Genomic DNA, 14,905 nt, shown 5'->3' with positions numbered 1-14,905 from the left:
GGCGAGCAGAAGCCAGATTGGAGGGGTTCAAAAAGAGATTTGGAGGAGAGGAATTGGAGACAGTGGGTGTAGACAGCTCATTTGAGGAGTTTAGAGAGGAATGGTAGGAGGGAGATGGGGTGATAACTCGATGGAGGGGTTTTTTTTAGGATGGGGTGACATGAACATATGTGAAAGCAGTGGGGAAAAAGCCCCACTTTTACTGGAGAGTGAACAGTTGAATATGGCAGTCAGGGAGGGAAAAAGAGAGGGGGCAAGTGCTTTGATAAGGTGAGAAGGGATGAGGTAGAAGGCACAGGTGTAAGGGGTGGATTGGGGATTTTGAGAGGAGGCAGGAGATCTCCTCTTGAGATACTTCCGAGAAAGATGGGAGATTTGCAGAAGGGGCAGGAGGAGGGAGGGTCCAGAGAGGAGCATGGAAGATTTTAGGGAAATCACACCTGATGGTTTAAATTTTCACAATAAAGTTCGTGGCCAGGTCATTAAGGGCAAGGGATGGAGAAGGCGTGGGACAAGGAGTTTAAGTAGGGAGTTATCCATCAATCACAGATGTGGCTCAGGTAAGTCAGGACTGACCTGAACTCCATGATCACAGTAAATGGACAGAAAAGCCTCTGCAGAACATCAGATTGCCCTGCACTGGGGTGCCAGTCAGTCAATCAAACAATGGTATTTATGGAGTGCTTACTGTGAGCCTATAATAAAGTAGGTATATATGATCCTTGCCCTCAAAGAGCAGACCTGTCCAGCTTAAATCAGCTGGCATTGAGGGAGCAATACCTCAGCAGAAGATGCCAACTTTTCATTTCGAGAGCAGGGCTGAACTGGGGGAAGAGTGTTGGAGAGCATCGAGAGGAATGGGGGAAGGAAAAGTGGGGAGAGGGGGCAAAAGGGAAAAAAGAAGAGTGAAAGGGAACAGAAGGTCTGGGGGAGGAGGATGAGGAGAAAAAGGAGGCAGTGTGGCCTAGTGGAAAGATTGTGGTGGGCCTGGAAGTCAGAGGACCTGGGTTCTAATCCTGGATCTTCCACTTGTCTGCTGTGTGACCTTGGGCATATCACTTAATTTTTTTGTGCCTCAGTTTCTTCCTCTGTAAAATGAGGATTAAGGCTGTGAGCCCTATGTGGGTCAGGGACTGGGTCCAACCTGACTCTCTTGTATCTAGTCTGTAAACTCGTTGTGGGCAGGGAACATGATTGTCAACTATGTTGTCCTGTATTCTCCCAAGTGCTTAGTATAGAGGTCTGCATGTTGTAAGCACTCAATGAATACCCCAGCATTTACTACAATTCCTGGCACAAAGTAAGCACTTAACAAATACCATATAAAACAAAAGAAAAGGGAACAATGAGAAATGGAGGAGAAGATGAGGATGAAAGGGAGAGGAACATGAAATTCATCACACAGCCTGTCATCCAGTCATCACGGCTGCTTCTGTCAGCACTTTGATTTTGTCAGCTTCCAGGGCTGGGCTCCAGTGGCTCCAGTAATCAGAAGTCCTGTTTTAGGCATCCCAGATGATTCTCCAAGGGATAAGGTGGGGTCAGGATCTTGGAGCTGCTGTGTCAGCATTAACTGCACAGAGAGGCAGTCTATCACTTCCCAGCCTGAAGTTTCCAACCACTGCAGCTAATGCACAAGCATCAGTGGAGCTGGTGACCTTGAATCATGAAGTAGTACAGAATCTGTTAATGTGGCAAAGGCAGACCAAGAGTTCTATTCCCAATTTTGTGCCCAAAGGATACCCTAGACTGTCTAAATAGACCAGGGATGAGGCAAGTGAACAACTCATTCAAGGAGCTTCCCAGAAGGGGTAGGGCGGGGGGGACGGGGGAAGAGGAGGAGTGCCCAGTTTGGTCCCAGAGCCCGGTTAAGGGTGAGAGAAATTGTGGTGGGGGTAGCAGCCACTTCTGATTCCTGTGTCTACCCCAGCGCTTAGAACAGTGCTCTGCACATAGTAAGCGCTTAACAAATACCAAAAAAAAAATAGGAAGCAGAAGGTGAAGCTGTTGGGGGAGAGAAATGGCATCACCCTCTTGGTGCTAATACTATGGGATAAATGGTGCCTCCCCACCCCTGCACCTTGACCAAAAGGAGTTGGCACCTATGCCCTGAACTCTCTCTTGATCCCTAAAATAAGAAGGATTGTGGATGGGAGGGATTGGTGTCAGCAGGAGGAAAAGCATCATAAATAAAATAGTACTCTCTTCCCGTGCCCAAAGTTTGCAGCCAGGTAGTATACCTGTACTCTATCATAATTCACTGAGATGATAGCATCCATATATTTGTTTGAGTCCAAGCGCCAAATTTTTAAGTGATTCCATTTTCTGTCATTAAGCTGCTCTATTCCAAAGCCTTTTATTCCACTTTGTGGAAGCTGCAGCTCAGAATTCAGTTTCTCACTGTGCTGGCCTTCCCCCATGCAACTGATTTTCTAAAGAACCATCAGCAGCAAATAACTCCTGGAAAAAGGAAATCAAACCCAACTCCTGAAAGGGGCGGAGAGAAAAAGCTCACTGCATCTGGACCCCACACTCCAAGTTCCTATGATTTTAGAGGTACTGTAGTCAGGAGCTCTTTCCCAGAGATGGGGCAGAGAAGTGGCAGAAAGAGAAACAGCTTGGCCTAGTGGATACTTGGCCTGGAGTCAGAAGGACCTGGGTTTTAATCCTGACTCTGCTACTTGTCTGCTGTGTGACCTTGGGCAAGTCGCTTAACTTCTCTGTGCCTCAGTTACCTCTTATGTAAAATGGGGATTAAGACTGTGAACCCATGAGGGACATGGACTGTGTCCAACCTAATTAGCTTATATCTACCCCAGCACTTAGAACAGTGCCTGGCACATAGTAAGTACTTAACAAATACCATTAAAAAAAGAAAGAGAGAAGTCATCTCTCTTAGCTGCTCGAACAATTTCCTTCTGTCCTAGAACAAATAAGTGGCTGTACTTGCCTGGAAAGAAAGGATGATATTCATCAGAAACAGACAAAGCTAAGGCTTAGCCTGCAACCCCCTCATTAGTTGGAGGGGTGAGGCCCTGGAGTTCTCTGTTTCTGAACAGTGTACCCCACCCTCAACCCCACAGCACTCATGTACATAGACATATTTTATGTGATTATTTATATTAGTGTTAGTATTAGTAAATACCCTTGATTGATTGATTGATTGAATGCACATTCCAGGCATCACCAAGTCTTTTTAAATAGTTTTTGTTTCTTCTGACCCACTAACCCTCTTCTGATACATTGGGAGAAAGGATGGCATGGGAAGGGGGACCTGCACGTTCAAGAACCCTGGATGTCAGAAACATCACAAACTTTCTGATCGACTCTGTCAATTGCAAAATCACTACTAGAAAGTAGTGTTTCTTAGTGGAAGGATTATGGTCTTGGGAGTCGGAGGACCTGGGTTCTAATCCTAGTTCTGCCACTTGTCTGCTGTGTGAGCTTGGTCATGTCACTTCACTTCTCTGTGCCTCAGTTTCTTAATTTGCAAAATGGGGATTAAATACCTGTTTTCTCTTCTAAGACTGTGAGCCCGATGAGGGACAGGGATTGCACCCGAACTGATTGTATTGTATTCACCCCTGTGCTAGGTACATAGTAAGTGCTTACCAAATACCACCACCATTCCTGTTCTTCTTCTTATTATATTATTATAATAGGTGTAGTAGCTCATTTCTGAAAAAGAAGTATTCATATAGCACTACTACATTTGTAAATTGAAGCAAACATCAACTGATTTCTTCATCTCTGGAGATACCCGCAGAAACCAAATCCAAAGGGGAAGTCATCTCAACTTAGAATTACTACCAAAATCAATTATATTTGGATGGTATCAGTCGTGGGTTCAGCCTATGGCTAAGGATGCACAAGAGAAACCTAATCCTAGTTTGAAAAAATGACACAATTTCTTAGCCACAACAAAATCTTCCTTGTACATCAGCAAATGAGATGGTACTTTGCTACTAGAGCCTCTGTTATAAATTCAGCACAGGACTGAAAATCATTAGGCTGAGAATATTTTTCCAAAAGATTACATTCTCATGTGTGTCTTCAGAGTTTTTCAGTGTCAGCAGTTATTACTGAGCCTTTACTGTGTTTGGAGCACTGTATTAAGCTCTTAGAAAACATACAAAAGAAATGAGATGTAATTTCTGCACTCATGGAGTTTACCATCTAAAATGGCAGAGTTGATAGAAATTATACCATTATTAAGTGTGAGAAAACAGATATAAAAAATAAGATGAAATTGAATTCTCCCTGCAAATGTTAACCCATCTTAGAACTGATCAGTTGACACTTTAAAATCTTTCTCATCTAAAAAGGAAAAAAAAAACAATCAATGGTATTCATTGAGCTGTCATTCTGTGCAGAGCACTATATTAAGCACTTGGAAGAGTACAACACAACAGAATTGGTAGACACATTCCTTGCCCACAGCAAGCTTACAGACTATTACTAGGGTCTAGAGTCTACAGTCTGTTATTCCAAAAAAAGCAGGAAAGAAAAAAATTCTAATAATAATAATAATGTTGGCATTTGTTAAGCACTTACTATGTGCTGAGCACTGTTCTAAGCATTGGGGTAGATACAGGGTAATCAGGTTGTCCCATGTGAGGCTCACAGTCTTAATCCCTATTTTATAGATGAGGTCACTGAGGCACCGAGAAGTTAAGTGACTTGCCCAAAGTCACACAGCTGACAGGTGGCAGAGCCAAGATTAGAACCCATGACCTCTGACTCCTAAGACCATGCTCTTTCCACTAAGCCACACTGTTTCTCTAAGGCTTTGACTTTAGCCATTACAGTTTTAAGAAAGGCTCACAGCTAGAAGGAAGGATGAATGGGCCAGAAATCAATACAGCAATAAAAAGTATGTGATGACCACTGTTCTAAAGTACAATACATTCTAGACTGTGAGCCCGTTGTGGGCAAGGAATTGTCTCTATATGTTGCTGAATTGTACTTCCCAAGCACTCAGTACAGTACTCTGCACACAGCGCTCAGTAAAGATGACTGAATGAATGAATACAACAGAGTGGTAGACACGTTTTCTGCCCATCCGAACAGAACTCTTCTGAAGCTCCCTGTACATCATAACAATGCACAGCAGAAAGTGCTAGAGTTCCATTGCAAGGTTAGTGGCGATGCAGAACCCAGTTAAAGAATCAAGAGAAAACTCTGTGGAGCACTTACACATGAGTTCCAAATTCTATTACAGTCCATGGGTTGACTCGACCATCTCTCTCTCAGCAATATAGGAACCAGTTCTTACCCTGACCTACAAGGATATCCATTACACATCAGTGGAAATAATACCAACTCCTTCCATACCCCCCAAGCCGTCCTGGAATTAGACACAAAAGTTGCAACCAGAAAAGGAAGAGGTGTGATTTTCAGTTTAGGATTTGCTACTGCTAATGTACTGTGTTTATGGACCACCTGCCTCCAAAACACTGTGGTAAAATCTCATCAATTTGAAATTCTGAAGAGAAAAAAAATCAACTAAAAAAATGCATGATCTTTTGTGACACCAAAATTCCTGAGCGCATCCCTGGTTATTTTCCAATAGTGGGAGGGGAAGCAGAAGGCGGAATTGGGTGGAGAAATGAAAAAGTTACCTTGTTTTCCATTTATCCTTTCCCTCTTCTGTTCTTAAGCAAAGCAGTGCTTTTCAAAATGGTTAATTCACTTGGAAGAAAATAAACATTCCTAAGAGTCCATGGCTCAAGGGATAAAGCATTTAATGCCTTTTACAAAATAGTTGGTCCTTGGGAATTGCCGTATTGCAACACCTAAAAGACAATCTCATCATCTTGGGAACATTTATTACTTAGCAGGAGGAGATACTTTGAATTGTCTAATAGTCAGTCGCCCCATAATGTGTGTTTTCATTATACACTTGAGATAGAAAAAGGTTGGCAATTAGGTTATGTTCTTCCTAAAATGTACATCTATCTGGATAGAACGTGAAGCGGATGTCAGGAGAAAAACTTATGCCCATGTATGGAGTGTCTATCTTAGTGTGTGTTCTACAGCAACACTCTTAACGTAAGCTTCTTCAAGAATAGAATTTTGCATTATTAGAGAATTGATTGCACCAAATAATGAAGGTGTTGTTACATTCATCCCAACAATATCCCCATAAAGGTGTGAAGCAGGGATAAAAAGACAAGCTTCCTGACAAAGATGCTCCAATTTCCACTGTCAGTCAGTCAGTCAGCCAGTCAATAGTACTAATTTAGCATACACAGTACAAAACCTGCAATAGGCACTGGGGGGTGTTCCAAAGTTAGAACATGCAGTAGCTCAGAGCCCCCTTATGACTAGGCCTCTAGGATCAGGACATAGACTGAGGGTAAAACTACTCTCACATCCTTTAGGATTCTGGAAAGACTGAGACGGTTTGTAGCTAAAGACTGTTAGCCTGGAGAGATAGGGTCTCTGAGGGCTCCCACTGCTAAAAACTGTTCATCAATCAGTGGTATTCATTGAGCACTTACTGTGTGCAGAGCACTGTACTAAGCACTTGGGAGAGTACAATACAATAGAGCTGGTAGACATTATCCCTGCCCACAAGGTGCTTACAGTCTAGAGGGGGAGACAGACATTAAATTCAATCATGAAATTACAGATAGGTACTTAAGTGTTGTGGGGCTGAGGATGAGGTGAATATCAAGTGCTTTGTTTGTCTTCACATTGTTGTCTTACTTTGTTTATCCTGTTGCTTTTTGTAGTTCTTTGGAAATCTTTCTATACCCCATCTAGATTGTGAGCCTTGAGGTGAGCCAGGGGTTATTCCTGATCTTTTATTTTGCATCTACCTCAGTGCTTATTGCAGTGCTTTTCACATAGTACTTACTCAATAAATACCACAATTCACTAATGTACTCTTCAAGACCTTAATGCTAGAAAGAACAGACTCAATGCTAAACAGATGATGATAATGTGATTAACCTACACATAAAACATAAATAACAAAAGTATGAAATCATAGAAAGGACATAATACAGACTGTAGAACCATCTAAACATTTCTAGAGATATATGTAAGTGCTATGAGGTTATCAGTGAAACTATTTGAGTTACTAGTTAGGTAGGGTTAATCTGAGAAAACTTCATGGAGGAGTTTTTTTGGGAGGGGGGTGCTAAGGGAGGGCAGACAGATAAAAGACTTCCTTAAGGATGTGGGCTTCTAGGTGCTCTACTTTCCTGCAGGTGAAACAAGAGCTGCTTTTTTTGGTTTGTTTGTTTTTTAAATTGGTCCCTGGAACTACAAATGCTCATAAGGGTGAGCCAAAATTAGCCTCAAGGAGTATTAAAAATATCAATCAGTGGTATTTCTAAGCACTTAACTGTGTGCAGAGCACTTTACTAAGTGCTTCAAAGAATACAACAGAATTAGTAGACATATTCTCTGACTACAAGGTGCTTACAGTCTAGAAGGGGAGACAGACATTAATATAAATAAAGTACAGATGTGAACATAAGTGCTGTGGGGCTAAAGTGGGGGTGAATACCAAGCGCCCAAAGGGGTGTAGATTCAAGTGTAGCATGGAACAACTCTGATTGTCCAAACTAGTTAGGACTGAGATTCAGGTAATAGTGAATTTAGATGAATGAACCAAGTGCCTGTGACCTTTCCAAGTTCCTTTTATCCAAGGGCCAAGAGCACCTGCGGATACAACTGAGAATGTACCTGTTTTCTTTGAGCAACAAATGCAGGCTACTGCAGTGGTCTGCAACCTACTCAATTAATTGGCTTGGGCTAGCCCTCCTCCTTCCCTGGCCAGGCTTGTACCTGAGCAGAGCAGGAGGAGCAGATAAACTGGATGGAATGACTGGCAAAGTTTGAACAGTCAGCATAAATAAACTTTACTCAAAGCTGGATGAATTTTACATACTTGCATTTGTAGGTTGTGACCTTTTATGTTGATGTAATGCCAACAATTATTCCAAAGCCCCCCAGTTGCCTGGCCATAGGGTATAAGCAAGAGCCCTCAATAATAACTCCAGGAGGTAAGAGGAAAACATGATTTGTACTACATATTACTCAAAGCTCCAGGAAGCAGTTAATGAACCCAAGTCATATAGAATCCAGGGCTAGAGCTCATAATGGAACTCATCTCTGAAACCCCACTCCAGCATACTGCCCGTAAGACTTCATCCCTCTTTCCTCCAACCAGAGATTTGGAGAACCACAGCCATAATGAACCTGGAATCTTGCTGTACCCATAGCTCTTTGTCACTGTGAATTCTGGACCTCACCTTTCTGCCAGTCCTCGCTTGGTCAATCCCGAAATGACAATTGGATCAAAAGGCTCCTCTGTTCCTGAGATGGTGATCCCCAATGGGCCCCCATACCGCTTCAGCTCCACAGTGTAGATGATGGCGCCTGTTGTTTCCTGCTCATCTGAAATAGTCAAAGGGGTATCCGAGTATTCAAGAAGTAGAAAATCAGGAGCAACACACAAATTTGAGAAGTGAAACCTCCAAGGCTCAGTGGAATAATTCTAAAGCACATACGTGCTTTACTACACTGGGTTTAGTGGGAGAAAACACCCACTTGTTATTAATAATAATAATAATAATAATAATGGCATTTGTTAAGTGCTTACTATGTGCCAAGCACTATTCTAAACACTGATCTGCTCTGTCCATGGGAGCCACCTATGGGAATTGTCTATGGTTTGTGTGGTCAGGAGCATGCAGTAGCAGGGCTTTATACCAGAGTTATCTTCATCCTTCCTAATTTTCAGCTTCACCAGATCTTCACATTGCCTTAAAATCTGGACCGCATCCTCCATGGAACAGTTGTCAAGTCGGATGTTATCAATGGCTAACAGCTTATCCCCGGGCTCCAGGGTGCCAGTTCTGGGTATAGGGAGAAAAGAAAGAAAATAGGAATGAGCCATTAGGGCCCACTTCTAGACCTTTTTCAAAGGTTGCAAAGAATAAGTATGACAGCACAGCAAGGAACAGCCTCTGTGTCTGCACTATGTAGTCAGGACCAGGACCTGAACCATTGGTCTCTTCAGCCACATATACATCCACACATGAAGAACAACTATATTTGTCCTCCATCCATATGTGTATATATATAGATAGACATATCTATCTATCTATATATATATAGTTGTCCTCCATTAACTTACATATATTATACACACACACACACACACACACACGCCCAGACTTCCCTTAAAAGCCAGCTGAATCTGCTAAAAACCAGTGCCAAGACTGGAACAGTTCTCCACTTAACTCACCTATGGGCCACACTTCCCTTCTTGATGTCAGAGATGATTAAGGGATCACCAGCCTTCCTGCATGCAGCTGGAGGAAGAGAATGACAGAAAAAAAGGCACTTCTCAATTCTGTCTGCTGCACCCATATGTTGGAAGAAGACATTGAAGAAATTAAAAAGTACACAGTATAGCTTCAAATATGAACTCAGAAATCCCAGTGTACTTTGGCATCTGTAGAATTAGCTTTGATTGTATTTGTCTATCATGAAAGATTTTTACACTTTGATTTCAAGTGTCTAGGTGTCAGGACTAGTGGTAGAGTCTTCTAGCTGCTACACACGAGCTGTGTATATAATCTGTCCTCCCAATTCAAAGATAACATACATAAATCGCCCACATATATCCATAAGATTGGAGTGTGAGGATGGGGAGGACCATGGGAAAAATAGTCCTTCTTTTTACAGAAATGTTTCCTCTGATCACTAGCTGAGGGCCATCAGATGAGCCTTCCTTTGCTGGAGAGGTCAGTCCAGTCATATTCAGGAATGTCCGCATTATAGAGATTACTATTTGACAGTAAATGTGCATTTTACTCTATTTCTACACCCACCGTATAGATATGTAAGTATATATTTCCTTGTATATTCAATTATTTATTCCACTTTTGCATCCTGATATACTTGGGCTACTTCCTGATGTGCTACATCCACCATATAGATATGTAAGTATATATTTCCTTGTATATTCAATTATTTATTCCACTTTTGCATCCTGATATACTTGGGCTACTTCCTGATGTGCATTTGCTCTCCCCACTGTTCCCACTATTTGTAAACAATTTTTGTCTGTCTCCCTCATTAAATTGTAAGTTCCTTGACAGCAGGGAACATGTGTTTCGTTTTTACTGTACTCTTCCAAGCTCTCGATACATTGCTTTGCACTCAGTAGGTGCTCAAGAAATCAATGATTGATTGATTGGACACCCTTGCTTCCTTCTCCAAGATGTCTTCCCCATGAAAAGACAAAATGAGGTGGGGAAAAGAATGTTCCCTCCCTAGATCAGTTGCCCCAGTATAGGTGCTGTTGTGTGAATTTTTGCCAAGCACAGGGTACCTTAATGACATCATAGTCAAGTCTGCCCAAGTCTGTCCTGAATGGCTGGGGAGATCCCTAGCTCCAGGGCAATTACAATTAATTCAGGTGCCACTTCTAACCTGGATGGAGGGAGGCTGGGGGATTTCAAATTTTCAAAGCAGACACCCCTTCTGAAAATACATCTGGAGGCAGCTAGCTCACATTAGCTGAAGCCCACCCAGTCAGATTCCCACATGCTTTAAATGCACAGAAAAACATAAACTAACTCATACAAAGTAATTTCTCCATTTTGCTCTTGCCTCACCAGTCAATATATAGTATTTATGGAGTGTTTACTGTGTGCAAAGCACTGTACTAAGCACTTGGAAGAGTACAATAGAGTTCGCAGACATGATCCTGGCCTTATGGAGATTTCAGTCTGGGGGAGTAAGCTCCTTGAGAACCGGACCTGTGCCTTCTATAAATGGAAGCAGTAAAATACTAATGGTGCCCTGCTGACCTTAGCCCACCTTGCTACCCTGGGGATTGAATCTCCAAGAGGCTCTAGAATGAGGCCACCTGAAACCGGATCACTTAAGTTGGAGCAGGGTAGGGCTAAAAGAGGGTGGGATGGTCAGGTAAAGGGTGTATGGCCAGGTGTGGGTTGGAGAGGGAGATGAAGAAAAGAAAAAGAAAGGGTAAGGGGATGAAGGCTGAGAGGGGCAAATGAGAGAAAAGGAGAAGAGGGGCAAAAATGGGGTGGGGCAATTTAGACTGTAAACTCATTGTGGGCAGGGAATGTGTCCATTTATTGGTTTATTGTACTCTCCCAAAGTGTTCAGTACAGTGCTTTGCATACAGTAAGCTCTCAATAAATAGGATTGAATGAATGAATCAATAAATCTATGGTATTCATTGAGCACTTACTTTGTGCAGAGAACTGTACTAAATGCTTGGGAGAGTCCAATACAGTAGGTAGCTTACAACAGGGGAGGAGAAAGGTGTAAAGGGGAGGGAGGGACAGGGGAAAGGTGTAAAGGAGGGAAACTGGAAGCTTATTGTGGGCAGGGAATGTATCTGTTTATTGTTATGTTGTGCTCTCCCAAGTGCTTAGTATAGTGCTTTGCACACAGTAAGTGCTCAATAAATACAACTGATTGATTGATCAAATTGATTGAAGAAGTAAAGGAAACTTGGAACCTGGCTGCTGAGAGCTGGTCTCCCAGTGCAGGGGTGGAAGTTCAGGATGGTTGTGGTGGACTGGGATGATTGAAACAAAATAGGTCAATCCCTCAAATGGGCATTCCTTAAACAACGGACTAATTTTCCTTTAGGGAAATCAACCACTCGCAGGTGACATGGATCAGTAATTCTTTTAGAGGTAAATGATGGGGGCAGACAGATCTCCTAAGAACTATCCCATGTTAATGAGAAATGAACAGTCTATTATTTTGATGGTGAGAGGGGGAGTTACCTTCTAGGGGATCCCCCATATGGGGTCCTCTTATAGGGCCTTGTCTGCCACTTCCCCCTGTGCCTGTAAATAACCATTTAACTAGGACACAAGTCTTGGTGTTTGGCTAACATCTTTTCCTCACTATTATAGTATCTATTTAGAATCAATCAGGGAACTTTTTTGCACAGCTTGTTAATTACATGCTGAGAAAGTAGTGATTTAAAATCAATTTGCAACTTTCCGGCATGGCATGGTAATCGATTGTTAGGCAACCCATAATTATTCTATTACCTTTAAAGCAAATATTCTGGAATGAATGAGAACAGCTCATGATAATGAAAGAACTGGTGGGTTTGCCCTGAAGACTCAGGCTCTTGGGGAAACAGCGGTCTGGAATGAGGCCACAGTCCATGTTCTTCCTAATAATATTTCATTCATTCATTCAATAGTATTTATTGAGCGCTTACTATGTGCAGAGCACTGTACTAAGCGCTTGGGATGAACAAGTCGGCAACAGATAGAGACAGTCCCTGCTGTTTGACAGGCTTACAGTCTAATCGGGGGAGACGGACAGACAAGAACAATGGCACTAAACAGCGTTAAGGGGAAGAACATCTCGTAAAAACAATGGCAACTAAATAGAATCAAGGCGATGTACAATTCATTAACAAAATAAATAGGGTAACGAAAATATATACAGTTGAGCGGACGAGTACAGTGCTGTGGGGATGGGAAGGGAGAGGTGGAGGAGCAGAGGGAAAAGGGGAAAATGAGGCTTTAGCTGCGGAGAGGTAAAGGGGGGATGGCAGAGGGAGTAGAGGGGGAAGAGGAGCTCAGTCTGGGAACGCCTCTTGGAGGAGGTGATTTTTAAGTAAGGTTTTGAAGAGGGAAAGAGAATCAGTTTGGCGGAGGTGAGGAGGGAGGGCGTTCCAGGACCGCGGGAGGACGTGACCCAGGGGTCGACGGCGGGATAGGCGAGACCGAGGGATGGCGAGGAGGTGGGCGGCAGAGGAGCGGAGCGTGCGGGGTGGGCGGTAGAAAGAGAGAAGGGAGGAGAGGTAGGAAGGGGCAAGGTGATGGAGAGCCTTGAAGCCTAGAGTGAGGAGTTTTTGTTTGGAGCGGAGGTCGATAGGCAACCACTGGAGTTGTTTAAGAAGGGGAGTGACATGCCCAGATCGTTTCTGCAGGAAGATGAGCCGGGCAGCGGAGTGAAGAATAGACCGGAGCGGGGCGAGAGAGGAGGAAGGGAGGTCAGAGAGAAGGCTGACACAGTAGTCTAGCCGGGATATAACGAGAGCCCGTAATAGTAAGGTAGCCGTTTGGGTGGAGAGGAAAGGGCGGATCTTGGTGATATTGTAGAGGTGAAACCGGCAGGTCTTGGTAACGGATAGGATGTGTGGGGTGAACGAGAGGGACGAGTCAAGGATGACACCGAGATTGCGGGCCTGCGGGACGGGAAGGATGGTCGTGCCATCCATGGTGACGGAGAAGTCTGGGAGCGGACCGGGCTTGGGAGGGAAGATGAGGAGCTCAGTCTTGCTCATGTTGAGTTTTAGGTGGCGGGCCGACATCCAGGTGGAGACGTCCCGGAGGCAGGAGGAGATGCGAGCCTGAAGGGAGGGGGAGAGGACAGGGGCGGAGATGTAGATCTGCGTGTCATCTGCGTAGAGATGGTAGTCAAAGCCGTGAGAGCGGATGAGTTCACCGAGGGAGTGAGTGTAAATGGAGAACAGAAGAGGGCCAAGAACTGACCCTTGAGGAACTCCAACAGTTAAAGGATGGGAGGGGGAGGAGGCTCCAGCGTAGGAGACCGAGAATGATCGGCCAGAGAGGTAAGAGGAGAACCAGGAGAGGACAGAGTCCGTGAAGCCAAGGTGAGATAAGGTATGGAGGAGGAGGGGATGGTCGACAGTGTCAAAGGCAGCAGAGAGGTCAAGGAGGATCAGAATGGAGTAGGAGCCATTGGATTTGGCAAGAAGGAGGTCATGGGTGACCTTAGAGAGAGCAGTCTTGGTAGAGTGGAGGGGACGGAAGCCAGATTGGAGGGGGTCTAGGAGAGAATGGGAGTTAAGGAATTCTAGGCATCGATTGTAGACGACTCGTTCTAAGATTTTGGAAAGGAAGGGTAGTAGGGAGATAGGACGATAACTGGAGGGGGAAGTGGGGAAGTGGGGAAGTGGAGGGGGAAGTGGGGGAAATTATTATTATAATATGAAGGAGTGGTCCCAAGGTTATATATAATGCACCAAAAGGGTCACATACTGGGCTCAGCTTTCTCTTTTGAGTCCTGGAAAACTCAGACTTCAAGCCTGTTTTTGTGTAGGAGTGAGGCAGAGGAAAGTGAGGGGTCAAGTAGGCAAGTCTAAGTTTATTCTTGGCTAAAGAAAAAAAATAACCCCAAACTGCAAAGAGAGGCCCACAGGAAGGCACATAAGATTAGCATGATCATCATCAGTCATTTATTAAACTCTCAGGGAGCTTGCACTAAAGGTAGAAGACTCTGTCTCTACACTTGAGGAGCTCAGTATCTAATCAAGGGAATTAACTAATGCAGGAAACAAGAATGATTACATTTTTAACCCCATTCAACTTGAAAATATCAACATGAAGAGGAAAAATATGGAACAGGGAGAGAAATAGCACTTAGAGGGTCCCAGTGGCTACACTCGCATCCTCATATAGCCTGGTTCTTAGGGGGGATTTCAACATTGTCTCTGACTCAAACCAGACTGCAAAGGCCTCGCTAATGGGTAGGGGCCTCCTTGGGAGGTGGATCTCTTCTCTTTCTCCCAGTCTGTGGCATGGAGTTCCACAGGGTGGAGGGAGAGAGCACATGAGAGGAGCTGGTGGGAACCAAACCGCAATGACCATGGTTTTGCACTACTGATGGTATTTGTTAAACGCTTACTATGTGCTGAGCACTGTTCTAAGCTCTGGAGTAGTTACAAGGTTATCAGGCTGTCCCACTTGGGGCTCATAGTCTTGATCCCTATTTTACAGATCAGTTAACTGAGGCACCGGGAAGTTAATTGACTTGCCCGAAGTCACAGAGTCGACAAGTGGCAGAGGTACGATTTGAACCCACGACCTCTGACTCCTAAGCCCCTGCTCTTTCCACTAAGCCACGCTGC

The 14,905-nt window shown here is 43.9% G+C and overlaps 1 protein-coding gene across 1 annotated transcript in view; it reads right to left on the bottom strand.

Moving 5' to 3' along the window:
- GRIP2 (glutamate receptor interacting protein 2) overlaps positions 1-14,905 on the bottom strand; it is a 177,414-nt gene that overhangs the window by 36,457 nt on the left and 126,052 nt on the right. The window contains exons 19-21 of the mRNA XM_039910260.1: positions 9,266-9,332; positions 8,728-8,873; positions 8,268-8,412 (exon numbers count right to left, since the gene is read on the bottom strand). Of these exons, the coding sequence (XP_039766194.1) occupies positions 8,268-8,412; positions 8,728-8,873; positions 9,266-9,332 (358 nt within the window). The remainder of the gene's footprint in view (positions 1-8,267; positions 8,413-8,727; positions 8,874-9,265; positions 9,333-14,905) is intronic.

The sequence above is a fragment of the Ornithorhynchus anatinus genome, chromosome X1, assembly GCF_004115215.2.
Source record: "Ornithorhynchus anatinus isolate Pmale09 chromosome X1, mOrnAna1.pri.v4, whole genome shotgun sequence".
NCBI classification, from domain to species: Eukaryota; Metazoa; Chordata; class Mammalia; order Monotremata; family Ornithorhynchidae; genus Ornithorhynchus; species Ornithorhynchus anatinus.
The sequence above is the reverse complement of the archived record's forward strand: the minus strand, read 5'-3'. Positions and strand labels throughout refer to the sequence as shown.